General features: G+C 46.3%; 1 protein-coding gene across 1 annotated transcript in view; it reads left to right on the top strand.

Annotated features, from left to right (window-relative positions):
- The first annotated feature begins 9,076 nt into the window (after positions 1-9,076).
- The window catches only part of exoc3l1 (exocyst complex component 3-like 1), a 68,696-nt gene continuing 59,977 nt past the window's right edge, over positions 9,077-17,795 (top strand). The window contains exons 1-2 of the mRNA XM_067997660.1: positions 9,077-9,232; positions 11,472-11,691. Of these exons, the coding sequence (XP_067853761.1) occupies positions 9,077-9,232; positions 11,472-11,691 (376 nt within the window). The remainder of the gene's footprint in view (positions 9,233-11,471; positions 11,692-17,795) is intronic.

Raw genomic sequence — 17,795 nt, 5'->3', positions numbered from 1 at the left:
TTTCCTTCTCTCTGTCTTCCTTTCTCATTCTCTTTCTCTCTCTCCCTCTTTTTCATTTTCTATCTCTTGTTTTCGTTCCCTCTCACCCTTTCCTCTCACTCTCTTTCTCCTTACATTCTTTCTCTCCCTTTCACTTTCCCAATCTCCCTTCCTCTCTGACTCCTTCTATCATTTTCTTAAAGTCACTCTTCCTATTCCTCAATTTTTTCTCTCATTCTCTTGCCCTCTCTCATTCTTCTCTTTCCTCCCTTTCTCTCATTCCCTCCACCTCTCTCGTTCTTTCTCTCCGTTTCTCCACTTTCTCTCTCCCTCTTTCATTCTTTCTCTCATTCTCTCTCATTCTCACCCTCTCTCACATACAGAATGTTGAGTTCACCGTCAACAGTGCAGTCTTCCGAGAGCTGATCCAATTTAAAGGGGCACCACCTTCCCAGAAAACTTGGCAGATGTTCTCTCGATGAATTTTAAACACACGGGATGCTGATGTAAGCACGATTGAAAGGCATCGCTCCATCAGTTGCATGTGGGGGTAACTGCATTTCAAGTGCTTCCAGTGCAGAACTTGGTGAGCTGAGAACACATCGTGGGAATTCAGGCACATGCTCGATTTTCTATCCACTACCGTTGATGTGCACACCCAAACCTCCCGTTCCCAGTGTGCAAAGCCAAGAGCTTTAAATGCACCCCCCCAGATGTGAGTGACGGCTATAATGCTTGGCTACTCAAGCTCCAAATACAACAAATTCCAAACACTTTTTCATGGCGACAGTATCACTTTAAGAAGCACAGAAAACCAAAGAACGTAAGTTTTTTGATAATTCTCAAAGGCACAAGATGCATTCAGCGACGATAAATAATCTATTTCCTTTAATACGTTGCTCGGCTGTCATCACTGACCTTTCCAGTCCTCCTGCTCGATATCGATTTCTGCCTGAGAGTGGTTTGAGCACAGTATGATTTCATTTGCACTCAGTGATGCATTGCTTATAACATGCTGCCAAACAGTTACTTCACCGCTGATAATCTGGTGACTGCGCAGGAGATGCAATAGTTTATTGCTGATGAAGTGACGAGGTGGGGTGTGCGACTGCTCTCTGTGTATTGTCCCACTTAGTATCCAAAGGGGGTTTGTGTGGGGAGCCTGGCTGTTTGGCTCCGGGAGCTATGTTCAAATCCAGCTCACACTGATGGGGATGAAAGTCTCTGTTATGGCTCTGACTTTCTCCCTGTTTTGTGTTCATGGTGAAAAAGTGCCTTATGTAGGCAGACTGAGTTTGTGCCCTTTTATATTGGCCCAGGATAAACAATTGCTCCTAAATTACGGTATGTAAGGACAGATCTTACAAACTTGCAGTCTCAGGCAGAACTTCATATGCTGGGGGTGGGTGCAGAAGCCAGCACACCCCAAAGGATTTCTCATCCATTAGTTTCAAGAGACAGACAATCCTGTGGGGCCCAATATTTCCTGCACCAGAATTCTCAAAATGAGCTCGAGGTGTATGTAACTCCACCCTGAGTGTAAATTCATAAATCTGAACCTATGCTGCACAGGAGATCATGTGGGATGCCCATCAGGTTATCCTGTCATCTTTGAAAGGAAGAAAATACCACACTGTCAGAATAATAAATACAGGCTAAAATTCGTATTTGGATTTATTTAATTTGAATACTATATTGAAGCAGCAAAACATAGCATGATATTAAAAGCACAACAGCAGACTTACAGAATTTAAAAACTGCTTCTAAATTTTAAAAAAAAGACGGTCCAAAATTCTGTGGTTCTTTTCTGTAGCTTCTGATGGAACCTTTGATAGGAGTTACATGAAAAAGGACCCTTACCGAGCCCTTCTCAGCCCCCTCACGTTGTAGGGGCAGTGTGAAGCTGGGAACGGGGACCACAAGGGTGCCCCTCAATTAAATGGCTGCCGTTAGTTTGACGTTAAAGCAGGTACATTTGACAATACAATGATTTATTCTCAATGATCAAGCAATTTAGATATTAACCCATTTTTAACGCTTAAGTAAATAAGGGAGCCGATTTTCGTGTTGACAGCCTTGGCGGTAATCTGGTTACCTTGTAGAACCCATCTGGTTTTCATACCGTTCAAATCAATACAATGAAAACCAGGCGGGTTCCATGACGGGCGGGTGATCCGCTCCGTCAGATTACAGCCCAGCTCAACACAAAAATCTACCCTAAGGTGTGAACTGTGGCCCCTGGCCATTTAACAATCTGTTTGCTTTTGACACCTGAAGACAATCAAAGCCATAACTCTGCCTGATTGGCATGAGGTGGGGTTAATGTATGATAATTTGATGAGCCTGGGCTCACAGGCTATTGAGATTTTGCCCCAAAGACTCCATGTGTGGTCTTCTATGTTGAATTTTGGTAAAGGGAGACAAGAAAACGTCCATTTGGACTCCAGCTATTTTGAAAACATGTCTGAAATAACGACACGGATTTCCATATCTGCTACAGGATGAAAACTCTGCTTTTGCTGCGGTCTCCTCTGTCTGTCTCTGCAAGGATCCTAACTGAAGTGAGTCTCACCCAATTCCTTCTGACCTGGCCCACAGCACAAAATTGCTACAATTCAATGGAAGTTAGAGAGGACACAGAAGGTGGGAAATAGTAAAATGTCATAAGGGTGCAGAAAGGTTCTGAGTTTAGAGGTTAGAGTTAAGGCACATTGTTAAGGTATCTAACCCATGCTATACCTGACCTGGGATCTACTTGACGTGGACAGTAATGTACCAATGTAGCTTGGTGCACATACTGACATACTCTAGGGGAATCAAGGGATATGGGGATCGGGCAGGAAAGTGGAGTTGAAGATCAGGCATGATCTTATTGAATGGCAGAGCAGGTTTGAGGGGCCATGTGGCCTACTCCTGCTCCTATTTCTTACTTCTTATGTTTTTATACCGAAGTGACACAGGAGTGGGAGGATGGAGGAGCATGTAATGGATTGTAATGGGAATTCATATCTTCCATTTATTCCCAGTGGTTACGCTTGGAGTGCTAAGTAATGACTTACAGGCCATGTACCTCGGACCGAATGTGTTTTTTTTTATCTTGTGGTGTCTGAATAATGGAGCTTGCTGTTAAATGACAGCACTGAGTGCTCAGAAGATTGATGAGGTGCCTCTGAACTTATGGTAATATGAGCTTGTTTATTTCAGAGCTTCCACTTTCCGTAAATACAGTCCAGGACGTGGCTCTGACTGTTGCTTAGGAGCGTCCAAACTGAATGTAACCTGCGTTGCTCTTACCCTCTGCAGTTCAGCTCGTGTCATTGGCCATGTTAAATTACCAGCTCAGCCCCTGTGCTACCATTAAATATTTTCAGCATCAAATACCAATTTGAAGTGAATCTGCTACAACAAAGCTCAATCTGAGGTGACGGAACGGGGTAAATATTTACACTAGACTATAGCTGGAATCTACCCATAAGATTTAATAATAATGATGGCAAGCACCTGAAGCTCTGGAGTGCAGACTCCCTTTACTGGAAGGTGCAGAGGCCTGAGGCCTACTATGCGCCTGACTCACACAGCGCACCAATTAGGGTTGCCAATTCTGATTGGACATTGCCTGGCGGTTTCATCACATGACCTCCGGCCTCCAACTGTCCCAGCCAGTCAAACAGCCTTTTTCTCATCTCCAATATTTTTATAACTGATCAACAAAAGTGTTCAAAGAAAACCCCAGTTTTTTTAATGCCCCTATGATTTTTCTCTCAGAGTTGCTCGCAGCAGTATCCAGGAGATTAACCTTTAATTCCTGGGGTTGGAAACCCCTAGCGCCAATACAAGACCCTGAAACACCTCGAGCCCAAGAAGAGCTCCAGACTTGCAGTGCTCGACTGAAATGGGCACCACACGGACTGCAGTGGTTCAAGAAGGCGGCTCATCACCACCTTCTCAGGGGCAATTAGGGATGGGCAATAAATGCTGGCCTCGCCAGCGACACCCACATCCCATGAACGAATTTTAAAAAACATCAATGGAGAGCCCCTTCGCAATAGGGAATTGTTTGTTCCTCCTGAGTGGCATCTTTCTTCCTGTAGGACCACTCAATTTTTGGCCCTCATTTCTTCGGCATGGCCAGTGCGCCACTGCCTGCAGTCCCGGGGCCCCCCCATTTTTACTCAGCATCATTCGGTATTATGCCACGGGTGGTGAATGACATGAACCCCATTCAATATTTTTCCTACTTCATAGAGATTGATCACAAACAGTTCTGTGTGGGAAGGGTTTGAATTCACAGCGATAACCCCAGCATCCATCTAAAAATGAAATTCTACAACTGAACTGGACCAGCCACGTAAATGCCGTGTCTACTAGAGCAGGTCAGAGGCTGGGTATTCTATGGCAAGTGACTCACCTCCTGACTCCCCAAATGCCTCTCCACCTACAAGACAGAAGTCAGGAGTGTGATGGAATACTCTCCACTTGCCTAGATGAGTGCAGCTCCAACAACACTCAAGAAGTTCAACACCAACCTAGGACAAATCGGCAGCCCATCCACCACCCTAAACATTCACTCCCTTCACCACCGGCGCAGTGGTGCAGTGTGTCCTATCTACAAGATGCACTGCAGCAACTCACCAAGGCTTCTTCGACAGCTCCTCCCAAACCCGCGACCTCTACCACCTAGAAGGACAAGGGCAGCAGGCGCATGGGAACAACAGCACCTGCACGTTCCCCTCCAAGTCACACACCATCCCGACTTGGAAATATATTGCCGTTCCTTCATCGCTGCTGGGTCAGGATCCTGGAATTCCCTACTTAACACCACTGTGGACATACCTTCACCACACAGACTGCAGTGGTTCAAGATGAAGGCTCACACTAGGGATGGGCAATAAATGCTGGTCTTGCCAGCAACTCCCACATCCCGAGAATAAATCTGCGTCCAACTTTTTTTTCCCTTTATTTTTTAACAATTTAACTGAACCTGGTGTGCGGTAAGGCAGAATATCTGGTGAGGAGCTGTGCAAAACCATTTATACCTCATTCATGGTTACCACTTGGCAAATGGCAGCATCTCACTTGTGCTCCTTGGTTACCTTTGGCCTGTGATATCAATTGTGTCTTTTATTTTCCCGACTAAAAACTAAGTGGGCCAAATATTAGGCCCCATTTGAAGCTCGCCTGCCTTTATATGCAGCCCCTTAGCAGTCTTGCTGTTCCATATATCTCTGGGCCTCTGAGTTTGGGCAGTGGGGTGTTGCCAGAGCTGGGATTTCAGCCAAGGCGTATGCTCCTCAACGCTATCCGGGCTGGCTCCTGCTGGAAAGTGCGGACATGCAGGGACCAGATCAGGATTGTGGTGAGATGTGGAGATTGGCCAGCGTCCATGGAATCCCACCCCCCTCCATCAGCCACAAGAGTCAGCACCTTCGGAGTACGAGGGGTGGAAGCTCGGAGAAGTAGAATCCTACATGACTGAATACTATTCCAGCTTATGACCTAATGACATTTTTGGACTTAGAAAGGAGGCCCAACCTCCTTGAACTCCTTGCATTGACCTCCGCAGATGTGGTCGGTCGTAACAATGTTTCCTGATGTCTCTCTATCAAGTTCTCCCATTGTTGACTGAGGCCTGGTTATTCTTCTCTCCCCCCTCAGCTGACACATCATATGGCTGTCATTGTTTCAACTTCAGCCAGATTACTGAGCAACAAAAAACAAGCCTGAATGGTTTGATTATGTTCCGACAGCCACGTGTCTGCTACGGGCTCAGATCTGGGAAGAACGGGCACCAGGCATTTCCAGCCTGTGACACAGAACTGACTGATTCCCCCACCCCCCAACTCGATGGGTTTGGTAGTCAGTGTACTGATGGGCCACATAGAACAGAGAAATCTGAATCTTAAATCTGTGCTGTGTTAGCTGATCACAGCTGGGACCACAATCGTGGGGGGGAGGGCAGGGGCGGAGGGGGGGGCTACAATTGACCTCATTGCCGTGGGTTAGGGAGGGGAATCTCAGCTAGGGTTCCTGCTCCTAATATCTGTGCATTAGTTCCTGCTGAAAAGTCGGGTGAGAGCAGCATCAGGCTTGGCTGTTGTGCTCTCCATGGTCGAATAGTCTGCAACAATCACTGTTTAGGTTAAGATGTGAAAAATGGTCATGGGTTTCCTACAATTTTGAAATGCCAGCTTGGTGCACCGAGTCACTCCTTTCCAGATTAACCTCATCCTCTCTCCCATTCCTTTCAGCCTTGCCTACGTCCTGCTGTAAGAGCCTTGGCGCCTTCACGGTAGATTTTAATACAGTGACAAAAATGATTCAGCGCCTTCAGGAAAGGATGGGAGGAATCTCGAGGGAAGTAATTACAGGGAAAAATAAAATAAACTTGTCAGATGCCACACCAAAAAAAGAGAAAAAGGAAAGGATGTTAAAGTTAGTCAGAATTATTTTTAAACTGGCTTTGAAAAGTCAGATGCAAAGATTTCCTCTCTATTGAGGTAGCTATGGCTTGTAATCTGTTGTTCTTATCATACTTAAAGCTTTTTGTTTGTTATTTAATTTAAATCTTCAGGTGTTTTTTTTAATTCAGGGCTGAGCCTCCCAAAGCTGTTGAAATGTTCACATGAATCAAATTTTAACTCTTAGACTGTCAGCAGGCCCAGTGTTATTCCTCTCACCTGGGAATCACATGCCATCTTTGTGTATGCTAGCTTGTCCCAGTTGGTATTACTTTCACCTCTGGATCACATCTGGAAGGGTGTGGGATCAACACCAGGGCTTGAACACGCAGTCTAGACTCTATCTAGACTGACATTGTCAGACGTACCCTCGTTCAAGCAAGACATTAAATCGAGGCCCTGTCTGTCTGTTCAGGTGAATGGTAAAAATCACATGACTCAGAAGAGCAAGGCGTTCTCCTGGTAATCTGGCTAATATTGCTCCTTCACCAATATCTTGTCATTTATCTCATTACTATTTATGGCAAGTTGCTGTGTGCAAAATGGCTGCTATGCTTACCTACATAACAACAGTCACTGCACTCCAGAAAGTAATTCACCGTGTGAAGCACTTTGAAATGTCCCAATGTGGTGATACGTCAATATATAAGATGGAGAAACTTATGTCTATGGGTATAGCAGCCTAGTGGTTATGGTACTGGACTCTAACCACTATAACCACAAGCCAAAGGTTATTAGTTCCAAATCCTACTATAACAAGTTCTGAAATTGAATTCAATAAATCTGGTCATTTGTGGGCTGGGCACCAGGGAAGAAATGACCATAAAAGCTGCTATTTTGCTGTAAAAACCCAATTGGTTCACTAATGACCCTCACGGAAGAGAACCTATCTGGTCTGGCCTACATGTGGCTCCAGTCCCACACTATGGGATTGGCTCTTGATGCCCACAGGGCAGCTAAGGATGGGCAATAATTGCCTTGCCTTGCCGGTGTTGCGTACATCCCAAGAACAAAAGGAAAATGACAGTTCATTTTCGAAATGTTTTTGTGTGTCCAAACAGCTAAACGGCAAGTATAGTCATCCACTGACCCAGTGATTGTGTCCAGAGGAGAAACCTCATCTGCAGCAGGCTGGAGGTTAAATAAGATTGTCAACCTAGTTCACATGGATTCAAAAAATGCCCGTTTATCGCTCCCAATTACCTCATGGTAAACGGGATCAGGTCACTGAACGTACCAAGGAGTTAAAGGGTGAAATTCAACTTTGGCAGGGATGCAAGCGGACGGTAGCAGATTGCCATCCATTAAACACTCCGCTCAATTTTGCTTTACGTTGACTATCGGGCGAGGTGCATAACAGGCGGCCGATCTGCTAGAGTCAGTTTGTGCTGCTATCGAAGATGAATTTCATCCCCAAAGAATCCAGCTCAGTATAATCCTTCCTCCTTTTTTTTGTGCTTTCCTTTTTTTAATTTTCCCTTTACCCCCATTGCCCACAGTTTTGCGAAGGGCTCCTTGGTGCCAGTCTCGGTTGGGTGCTGCCTCAGTGTCAAGGGTAGCTACTCTCAGCCCTCCGATGGCAGGCTATTGGCGAGTAGGTGTCGCTTGATGACACTATTGATGACTTCGTTCGACAAGAGTGGCTACAAGAGCAGGTCAGAGGTTGGGTATTCTGCGGCGAGTGACTCACCTCCTGACTCCCCAAAGCCTTTCCACCATCTACAAGGCACAAGTCAGGAGTGTGATGGAATACTCTCCACTTGCCTGGTTGAGTGCAGCTCCAACAACACTCAAGAAGCTCAACACCTTCCAGGACAAAGCAGCCCGCTTGATTGGCACCCCATCCACCACACTAAACATTCACTCCCTTCACCACCGGCGCACAGTGGCTGCAGTGTGTACCATCCACAGGATGCACTGCAGCAACTCGCTAAGGCTTCTTCGACAGCACCTCCCAAACCCGCGACCTCTACCACCTAGAAGGACAAGAGCAGCAGGTACATGGGAACAACACCACCTGCACGTTCCCCTCCAAGTCACACACCATCCCAACTTGGAAATATATCACCGTTCCTTCATCGTCACTGGGTCAAAATCCTGGAACTCCCTTCCTAACAGCACTGTGGGAGAACCTTCACCACACAGACTGCAGTGGTTCAAGAAGGCGGCTCACCACCACCTTCTCAAGGGCAATTAGGGATGGGCAATAAATGCTGGCCTCGCCAGCGACGCCCACATCCCATGAACGAATTTTTAAAAACGTGTAAAAGGGGCAAATATCAAAATGGAATCAGCTAATGGATCTCAAAAAAAAGTGTCCCATTTATACAGAGGTTTAAGAAAAGTTATGTAATTGTTTGGTTACATTACATTGTTATATTTATAGCGCACAGTACGTAAGGTTCTCTGCATTTGGTACAAAGGGATACTGACTGAGCTTTGCAGTACAGTTTGGCTTATGATGACCTTGGTGACTGAGGATGTACTTGTTTTGCTTTTGTAAGAAAGAAAGACTTGCATTACCTTCCGGTTCCTGCTATTCAGAATAGTCATTAGGTATTTCAAATGTAAAAGCGGTATTTCTATATGCAGCGCGGAAGGAATTTTTGAAAGCCCTGCCCGCTCTCTTTTCAGATGCTATGTGGCCAGAGTTCGAGAAAGCTGAAAGGCTGGCCCGGGGATCCGCGTTAAAATGGGCCTCGGGAATCTTTTACCGCCCCGATCAATTGGAGAGACTGGGCCAGTATCGCAAGAGGGAAACGCAAAGAACATCCTCTGTTCAGTCCAGGTTAAAGGCAAGTGTGTAACAGGATCGTGAGATAGTAAGGTAGCAACTGATGTCGTTCATACCCATCCCAACTTGGGCTCCATAACCCTGGTTGTGTTTCTGAAAAATCATTTTCCTATCTCAAATGACTCTATTAGATCAGGAGCTGATCCAATTTTCTTCTGAATGTTTCAAAGAGTCGTTGTTTGCTGACTGGGCTGGTAGTTAAATCTTTTGCTGACTTTGAGCTCTTGTGCGAAGTTCAGCTTGTGGATTCCTCAGCGTGTCCTTCAGTTCCTTATTCTGGAGTTCCTCGAAGTACATCCATCTCATTAATTCCGTTTATATTTTTAAAAATTTCCACCTTCTACTTTCTTACTCTTCTCTCTTCCAACTTAAAGATTTTTTTTTGTCTCTTGCTGTGGATTCCAGTCCTGATTGCAATCCCGTGACCCAGGCTGCAAAGTGAGCGCAGGTGTGGAAATTGGCTGAAGACAGGATTGAGCTTGGCTGTGATGCCCCAACAGTCGAATAGTCTGAGGACATTTAATACCTAGGCTAACTCATGAAGGATGGCTACCTGGTTGAAAGAAATGAAAATGTTTGAAACAATGAGTGAATAACAAGTCAAGTACTCCTGTTACTTCCAGCCCCACCTGGCTAATAAGCCATTCAAGCTCCCTGGTGGTTCACTGCGTTTATCTAGTGAGTAGCTGAACGATACAGCCCAGGCAGGTCTCGGGTCCAATTCCCGCTCGGTGCCGAGTTAGCTGATCTCATCCAATACAGTGATGGGGCTCAGCAATCATGTGTCAGGGATAGGAAACATGGGGCAAGATTTCTGCTCCCAATTGTTGTCGAACAGCCCATGCTGGTAAGTGCAGTCGGGTGGAGATCAGGTGAAGGCAGGATTCTGCTGTGATGGGTAAGCATGAAATTTGAGCAAAGTACTGGAGCCCAGCGAGGAATCAGGGCCTTTGGGAGGAAGGGAGAAAATTGGTTTTAAAAGAACAAATTAATATTCCAATTGAAAGAGAAACCTCAGTGCCCTACAGTTATTGTATAATTGTCTTAGTCCCTTGGTGTATGGATAGGAGTGAAAGAAGCTGGTTTGAAAACTGCAGTCACTGTGGAGACGCTCAGGGCTTCACAGAAAGAGAAAACTTGCATTTATATAGAGCCTTTCGCAATCTCAGGATGTCCCAAATCATTACAGCCAGTGAAGTACTTTTTGAAGTGTAGTCACTGTTGTAATGTAGGAAACACAGCAGCCAATTTGCACACAGCAAGATCCCACAAACAGCAATGTGATAATGATCAAATCATCTCTTTTAGTGATGTTGGTTGGGGGATAAACATTAGCCAGGAAAACTGGGGAGAATTCCTCTGCTTATCTTTGAATAGTGCCATGGGAGCTTTTACATCCATTGGAGAGGGCAGACAGGGCCTTGGCTTAATGTTACACCTGAAAGACAGCACCTCTGGAAGTGTAGAACTCCCTCAGTGCTGCACTGGAGTGCCAGCCTGGATTATGTGCTCAATGTCCCTGGATTGGGAACTTGAACCCATGACCTTCTGACTCAGAGGTGAGAGTGCTACCAACTGAGCCACGGCTGACAGCAGGGAGGGCAGCTTGAGGAATGCTCGGTTTGTGACCTCACACTATGACCTCTGGCCTTTGGCCTGGCTTGTTGCCAATCATGCTGCTAGAATCCAGGGGTCAGGAATGCGAGCTCTCAAATTTCATGTTAATAAGGTTAATCTACTCGGCAAAAATAAGGCTTTAAAAAGATCGCCACTGGAAGGATGTTTCAGTAATCCACATCCCGTATCTCCTACATTGGAAAAATGAATCAAGTGTCTTCACAGTGTCATTGTTTAACGATGGTTCAAAACCAGGAATCCGGTTCACTGAGCCTCGCTGTGTTTAGCTGTCATGGGACTGTTCCCATTGATGTTGACCAAACCTCCATGAATAGAGCACTCAAGACTATTTGGCCTTATGACATTGGGGAGGGTGTTGCTGTGTGGATGCCACGTGGCCTGAGAGTGCCGCACAGCTCAGGTTGCCGTTGTGATCTTGTGCTTCCATATTTAAATGTTCTTCTCTATTTGGCCACCCTAGCAAAGGGGGTTCCCTCAGCCTTTACATCCTTAAAGGCTAAATGAAGGGGTAAAGTGAGCACTGTGAGAACAAAAGGTTTCAGGCTCATTTTTATTGTTTGACTGAGGTAAGCGTCTCTGTCTCTCTCTCTCTCTCTCTGCAGTCTGCTGTTCAGTCCTATCTGGAAGGGGTTGGGACGGGCCTCGGGCAGCTAAGGGCTTCTCTCGATGATGTCAGGACCGTGTGCCGCACGTTGGTCGAGGTCCGTGAGGACTGGCAGAACAAAATCAACGGGTTCGAAGGCCTGGGGCAGCTGAGAGGCCTGGTTTCTGACCACGTCCAGTTGGCCACTGCGGTACACAATCTACAGCAAGTTTTCTCAGGTAAGGAGGCCTGCGGCCTTTACTGTTTACAATCTCCACGTTCCTCACTGTCCGATTAATTCTCGCATTAAAGGGTACACGACTCCGCTTGGTCCTCCGATGGTCAAGGTGTTGACTAGTGTGCAGATCTGGAAGGCCTCAAGTTTAACTAAGCACTCCGATAGGCCTCAGTGCCCCAGGCTAGGTAGAGAAGACATCAGCCAGGGTTCCTGCTCCTGCTGGACATTGGACCAGAATATGATTGGGCTGGCAGCAACAACAACAAGAACTTGCATTTATATAGCGCCTTTAATGTAGTTAAATGTCCCAAGGTGTTTCACAAAAGCTTGGTCAAAGAAGTAGGTTTTAAGGAGTGTCTTAAAGGAGGAGAGAGAGGTAGAGAGTCAGAAAGGTTTAGGGAGGGAATTCCAGTGCTTAGGGCCTAGGCACCTGAAGGCATGGCCACCAATGGTGGAGCGATTAAAATCGGGGATGCGCAAGAGGCAAGAATTAGAAGAGTGCAGAGATCTTGGAGGGCTGGAAGAGGTTACAGAGATAGGGAGGGGTGAGGCCATGGAGGGCTTTGAAAACAAGGATGAGAATTTTAAAATCAAAGCCCATGTAGGTCAGCGCGTACAGGGGTGATGGGCAAATGGGACTTGGTGCGAGTTAGGAGACGGGAAACAGAGTTTTGGATGAGCTCAAGTTTATGGAGAGCGGAAGATGGGAGGCCGGCCAGGAGAGCATTGGAATAGTCAAGTTTAGAGGTAACAAAAGTTTGGAAGAGGGTTTCAGCAGCAGATGAGCTGAGACAGGGGTGGAGACTGGCGATGTTATGAATGTGGAAGTAGGCAGTCATGGTGATGAAGCGGATTTGTGGTCAGAAGCTCATCTCAGGGTCAAATAGAATGCCCAGGTTGTGAACGGTCTGGTTCAGCCTCACACAGTGGCCAGGGAGAGGGATGGAGTCGGAGGCTAGGAAACGGAGCAGGGATGGAGCCATACTTGAGCACAAACCACTGCCTTCAAGAGAGAGGAGAGAAAATTGGAGGGGGGTGGGGGGTGGTGGCATCTAATTCCATTAATTCCTATCCCCCCCTCCCCTCTCCTAGCCGAGATGCCAGGTGAATGAATTAAGGATATCGTCATAACTTCAACGCCAAATGTGCTCAACCAGCCGCAAGTGGTTTGCTATAGAAGAGATAACTGCTTAGTGCCATTTACTCACGTCCTATGGTTTTACTTCAAGGATATTCAATAGAGATGGTTCCGAATATGAAAAGAAGGCCCAAAAAAGTCTGTAAATTTTACCATGCAAAGAACTAAATTTCTTGGCAACTTAAACATAACAAGCTGGGGCCTATTGTGTATGTCACAGTGAGCCTGTTTAGTGAGTGTCAGAAAGCTATTGACCCATATGGAGCATTGCAGCTCATTCCGATCTTGACATCTTCACATGCTAGATAGTAACAAGAAGTGGAAGCAATGGCTGATTTCCCCCTCCTTAATCTGGGGCAATTCAGGTCAATTATAGCATTCCCCTCAGCTCCCATCTGAGACCAGAGGTCAAACCTGGGACCTTCCTGCTCTGCGGAGCTCAGTTCCATCCTGGGCAGTTGACCCAACTGACCCATCAGAGGAGCACCAAGAGACATTGGAGTTCCACCTGACCACTACAACTGGAATAATACAAAGAAAGACTTGCATTTATATAGCATCTTTCACAACCTCAGGATGTCTCAAAGTGTTTACAGCCACTGAAGTACTTTTGAAGTGTAGTCACTGTTGTAATGTAGGAAACGCAGCAATGTGATGATGACCAAACAATCTGCTTTTTTAGTGATGTTGGTTGGGGGATAAATATTGGCCAGAACACCATGGAGATCGCCACTATTCATCTTCAAAATAGTGCACTGGGATCTTTACATCCACTGAGAGGGCAGACAGGGCCTTGGTTTAACGTCTCATCTGAATGACGGCATCTCTGACAGTGCAGCACTCCCTCAGTACTGCACTGGAGTGTCAGCCTAGATGATGTGCTCAAGCCTCTGGAGTGGGACTTTAACCCATCACTTTCTGACTCAGAGGCGAGAGTGATACCAACTGAGCCACAACTGACAGTTCATGGCACTTATATCAGAAACTAGTACCTGTTTCCAGATGGCCAGGTGTTTTTAGGTCATTAGAGTTTGAAAGGATGGAGTAATAGGAGAGAGTCCAACTCCCCACCTCTGTGCACCTTCAGTGAGAGACACTGCGCCCAACTTCTTTCCCACAGCTAGGGACCAGACTGGCATAGCCCTGTCAGCTGGCTGCAGTGTAACACTCATAGAGGCCGGGTAACAATTCTCTTTCCTGTCTTGGCCTAGAAGGATGGATAGCATGGGGCAGAGATAAGAACTGGGGGGGGGGGGGGGGGGGAGAATAGCTGGAATAAAACTGAACCACCCAGCAAATGATCACACAGTGAAGCAAAGGTGCAACCATATTGAAAGAGTAGTCAGGACATTCACGACAACTGTGCGATTTGAAAGGGTGGTTTCAAAATAACTTTAAACCAGTTGGGTGATAGGGGTAAGAGCCCTAATGTGGGACATGTAACTAAGGAAACTGCAGACCAATGGGCACCATTTTACAATCCAAGTACAAGAGGAAGGAGGAGGCAAATACTGTTATTGACCAATCGCAGTGGTTGTTATTCCTGGGTGGATTTTTGTGATTGGCGGGATGGAGTGGATCTCCTACGGCCTGTGACAGGAGGATTGGAGCTTGTTTTGGTCGGTTGTTAGTAGTCGCAGCAGCATCTCTGACATTTCCTTTAAGGGAAAATTGGTTTATTATTTATTTAAAACTTTCGTTGATTGTACGTAATTAATGTTGAGGTGATGGGAGGCGATTCCATCATTACTGTTTTGGGGTGGGACATATCTCATGCTGAATAATGTCGTGGGGAGAGGGCACATCCCATTCAGTTCTCCCCTTCTCGGATGATAGGATTCTGCAGTCTGTCCTGTTGTTTCTTCCCAAGTCCAGCCTGCTTGATTCATTGCCTAAAATCCGTCTGATGCCCTGCAGACGGTTCTTCCATTGTTCTGTCCATTACCCTTCCTGTTTAAAATAAGGAAACAAATATTTTCCTGGAGCAGATTGTTTTGGTTGCAGACAGATCATTGTGTGTGTGAGAGACCAGAGACATTTATTAAATTGAAAGGAGTTGTTTTTGTCCTTCTACAAAGGCATCAGCATTAACGACATTACTTTCTGTAAACATAGAGCAGAATCTACAACCAGACACATTCCTATGTTTACTTTACATCAGCTTTATCTAACTGAGGATTTACATTGCCATCTGACTCTCACAGCTAGATTCCAGCCACTAATTCACTTCTGGGTCTCCATATTTTATACATTAATTATCATTTCATTAAGCTACGCTCCGTGTAACTCACTCCTAGAACCTGTTACTCTGTGTGTAAATTATTCCCAGTGCCTATCACTCTCTGTGTAACTCATTCCCAGTATCTTTTACTCTCTGTGTAACTCACTCCTAGTACTTGTTATGCTCGGCGGAACTCACTTTTGACCACCTATTACTCACTGTGCACGTTGTCTTGGATTCAGCATCACCCAGCCTGTAAGTAGACCTTCCGTCCCTTATGTTCAGGAGTTTACCTTTACTGCCCGATATCTAGTCATGCAATAATATGTCCCGAGGGTTGTAACAATGAAACCCCTCATTGTCTGAACTAAATACCAAGATCTTGGACATACCCCACGTGCATTTCTCCAGAAGATGGACTGATAAAACACTGGAGTGATTTGAGGCCAATTGTAAACTAACAAGCTGATAACATGTGAACGAACAGAGTACTGGCCCCATTATTTACAGGGCGGTGGGAAGGGATTGTAGTGGCCGGGAAACCTGGAAATGCGAGTAACACAGAGGTCCTGTGAATTTAATGCCGTTTTTTTAAAAAATTCTCCTTTTTCCGGCTGGCAGCCAGTCAGATTGAGAGGCTGGCTGGATGTTAGGCTGGAAGACCTGAGACACCAGGCCACAGCCGGGGAGCAGAGAGGAGGGAGGGTTTGTTCGTGGGTTGGGGGAACATCATGGATGCAAGGTCAGTGGTGAGATCGGTGGGGGGGTAGCATTGGATCACAACGAGGGAGGCTAATCGCAGGGGAGGTCTGATCACGAAGGGTGGTCAGATCGCGGGGGAGGGGGGTCCAAACACAGGAGTGGGGGAGGTCCGATCGTGGGGTGGTCCGATCGCAGGGGGTTGTCCGATCACATTGGGTGTCCGATCACAGTTGAGGGGTTCTGATCCCGCGGGGGGGGCGACCGATTGCAGGGGGGTCCGATCACAGGTGGGGAGGTCCAATTGCCGGGGTGGTGGTGGGGGTGGGTCCGATTGTACTTGCTGGATTCAGCCGTTCTCACCTCCCTTCAGCTGTCGGGTTTCCTGAGCCCGTCTCCGTTAAATTTAAAACTGTGGTAAAATTTGAGGCCGCACCCTCATTCGAATTTTCAAATTACTGACCTGCCTCTGGAGAGCAGGATAGTCTCCCACTGCCCAACCCGTCTCCGATAAAACCGAGGAGCTGGGTTGGGGTCGGATTTCCAATTCTTGAAATTTTAATCCCTCCCCCTACCCCTCTCCCGCCCGTCCTGGGGGAGTTAAAATTCTCTCCACAGCTTCTCAATGAATTTCAAATTATTTCATAACACTCCTTTTGACATGGGAAATAACAAAGCACGACACACTATCCTTGTTAATGGGCTAAATTCACTTTACAGACTGGCAAATCTCTGAAGCCAGTCGGCCCTGACCTTAAGAAGAACAATCTTTCTGAGTGACTGTTCTCACTCCAAATTTCTGCAGACTTCTTCTTTTTCCTTAGCTGAACAAAAACTTGACCTCTGACCCTTCCCCATGCTCTCCGTGCCCAGGGAGTAGCCAGTTGATCTGCCAAATAAACCTGCCACTGCACTTATGTATGGGCTGCAGGTAGCCATCTCCCCTCACCGTCCCCCGAAGAATGAAGACATTCCAATATATTCGGTGTGAATGTCAGTAGAATGTCTTAGCAATCCCCGCTGTCTCGAGCTGATATGGAAGGTAGGAAACACCGTGGACAGACATTTCAGCTGGATCTAATTGTCATTCCCAGATGCAGAGTACGTGGTGTGGATTTAATCGCTTGTGAGCTGAATTTAACTCATCAGCCTCGTCTTAACATAAATTGGTCAGAAATCCCTCCAAGGGCGAGCAGTGAAAAGTCCCGAAACATGAAAATCTCCGGGTATAACTCACTCCTGGATACCTGCTTTTCTCTGTGCAGCTCATTCCCTCATATGTGTGATTACCTTTGCCTCATTCTACTCTTCATAGCAAAGAAAAGGTGGTGGAGGTGTTAACGAGGGAGGGCCCTGATGCTTTCAAGTCCACTTGATGGACACCTCGGAAGCCAGAAGCTATTGTTCTAAAGCATAAAGTGGTCCCCAGCTCGGCAATCCTTCTGGTTCACTGCGATATTGATGAATACCTAAAGACACGTGGTCATAAAAAAACCTAACCTAAGCTCCAGAGAATTAAGCACATTAACTTGTCTGACACTCCAGTGCAGCACTGAGGGAGTGCAGCACTGTTGGAGGTGCCGTCTTTCAGATAAGACGTTAAACCGAGACCCCTCTCAGGTGGACGTAAAAGATCCCATGGCAGTATTCAAAGAAGAGCAGGCAAGTCCTGGCCAACGTTTATCCCTCAAACAATACCTAAAATAGATTATCTGATAATTTACTTCATCGCTGTTTGTGGGATCTTGCTGTGCGCAAATTGGCTGTTGCGTTTCCTACACTACAACAGTGACTACACTTCAAAAGTATTTTAGTGGCTGTAAAGCACTTTGGGACGTCCTGAGGTCATGAAAGGCACTGTATAAATATGCAAGTTCTTTTTTCTTTCAGTAAGTTTAATGTTAGAGATGCTGCTCCAGGTTGAATGTTGCTAAGTGGGAAGCGAGGTGTTTTAACTTTTCATATTTTTGTCTGAGTTAGATATTCTGGCCCTGGAATTTTGCGGAGTTACCACAAGTCTCTCGCTGTGACTTCGGTAGGACACTTG

Source organism: Heptranchias perlo, chromosome 16 (genome assembly GCF_035084215.1).
Source record: "Heptranchias perlo isolate sHepPer1 chromosome 16, sHepPer1.hap1, whole genome shotgun sequence".
Classification (NCBI taxonomy): domain Eukaryota; kingdom Metazoa; phylum Chordata; class Chondrichthyes; order Hexanchiformes; family Hexanchidae; genus Heptranchias; species Heptranchias perlo.
Note: the sequence above shows the minus strand (reverse complement) of the source record. Positions and strands in the feature narration are given on the sequence as shown.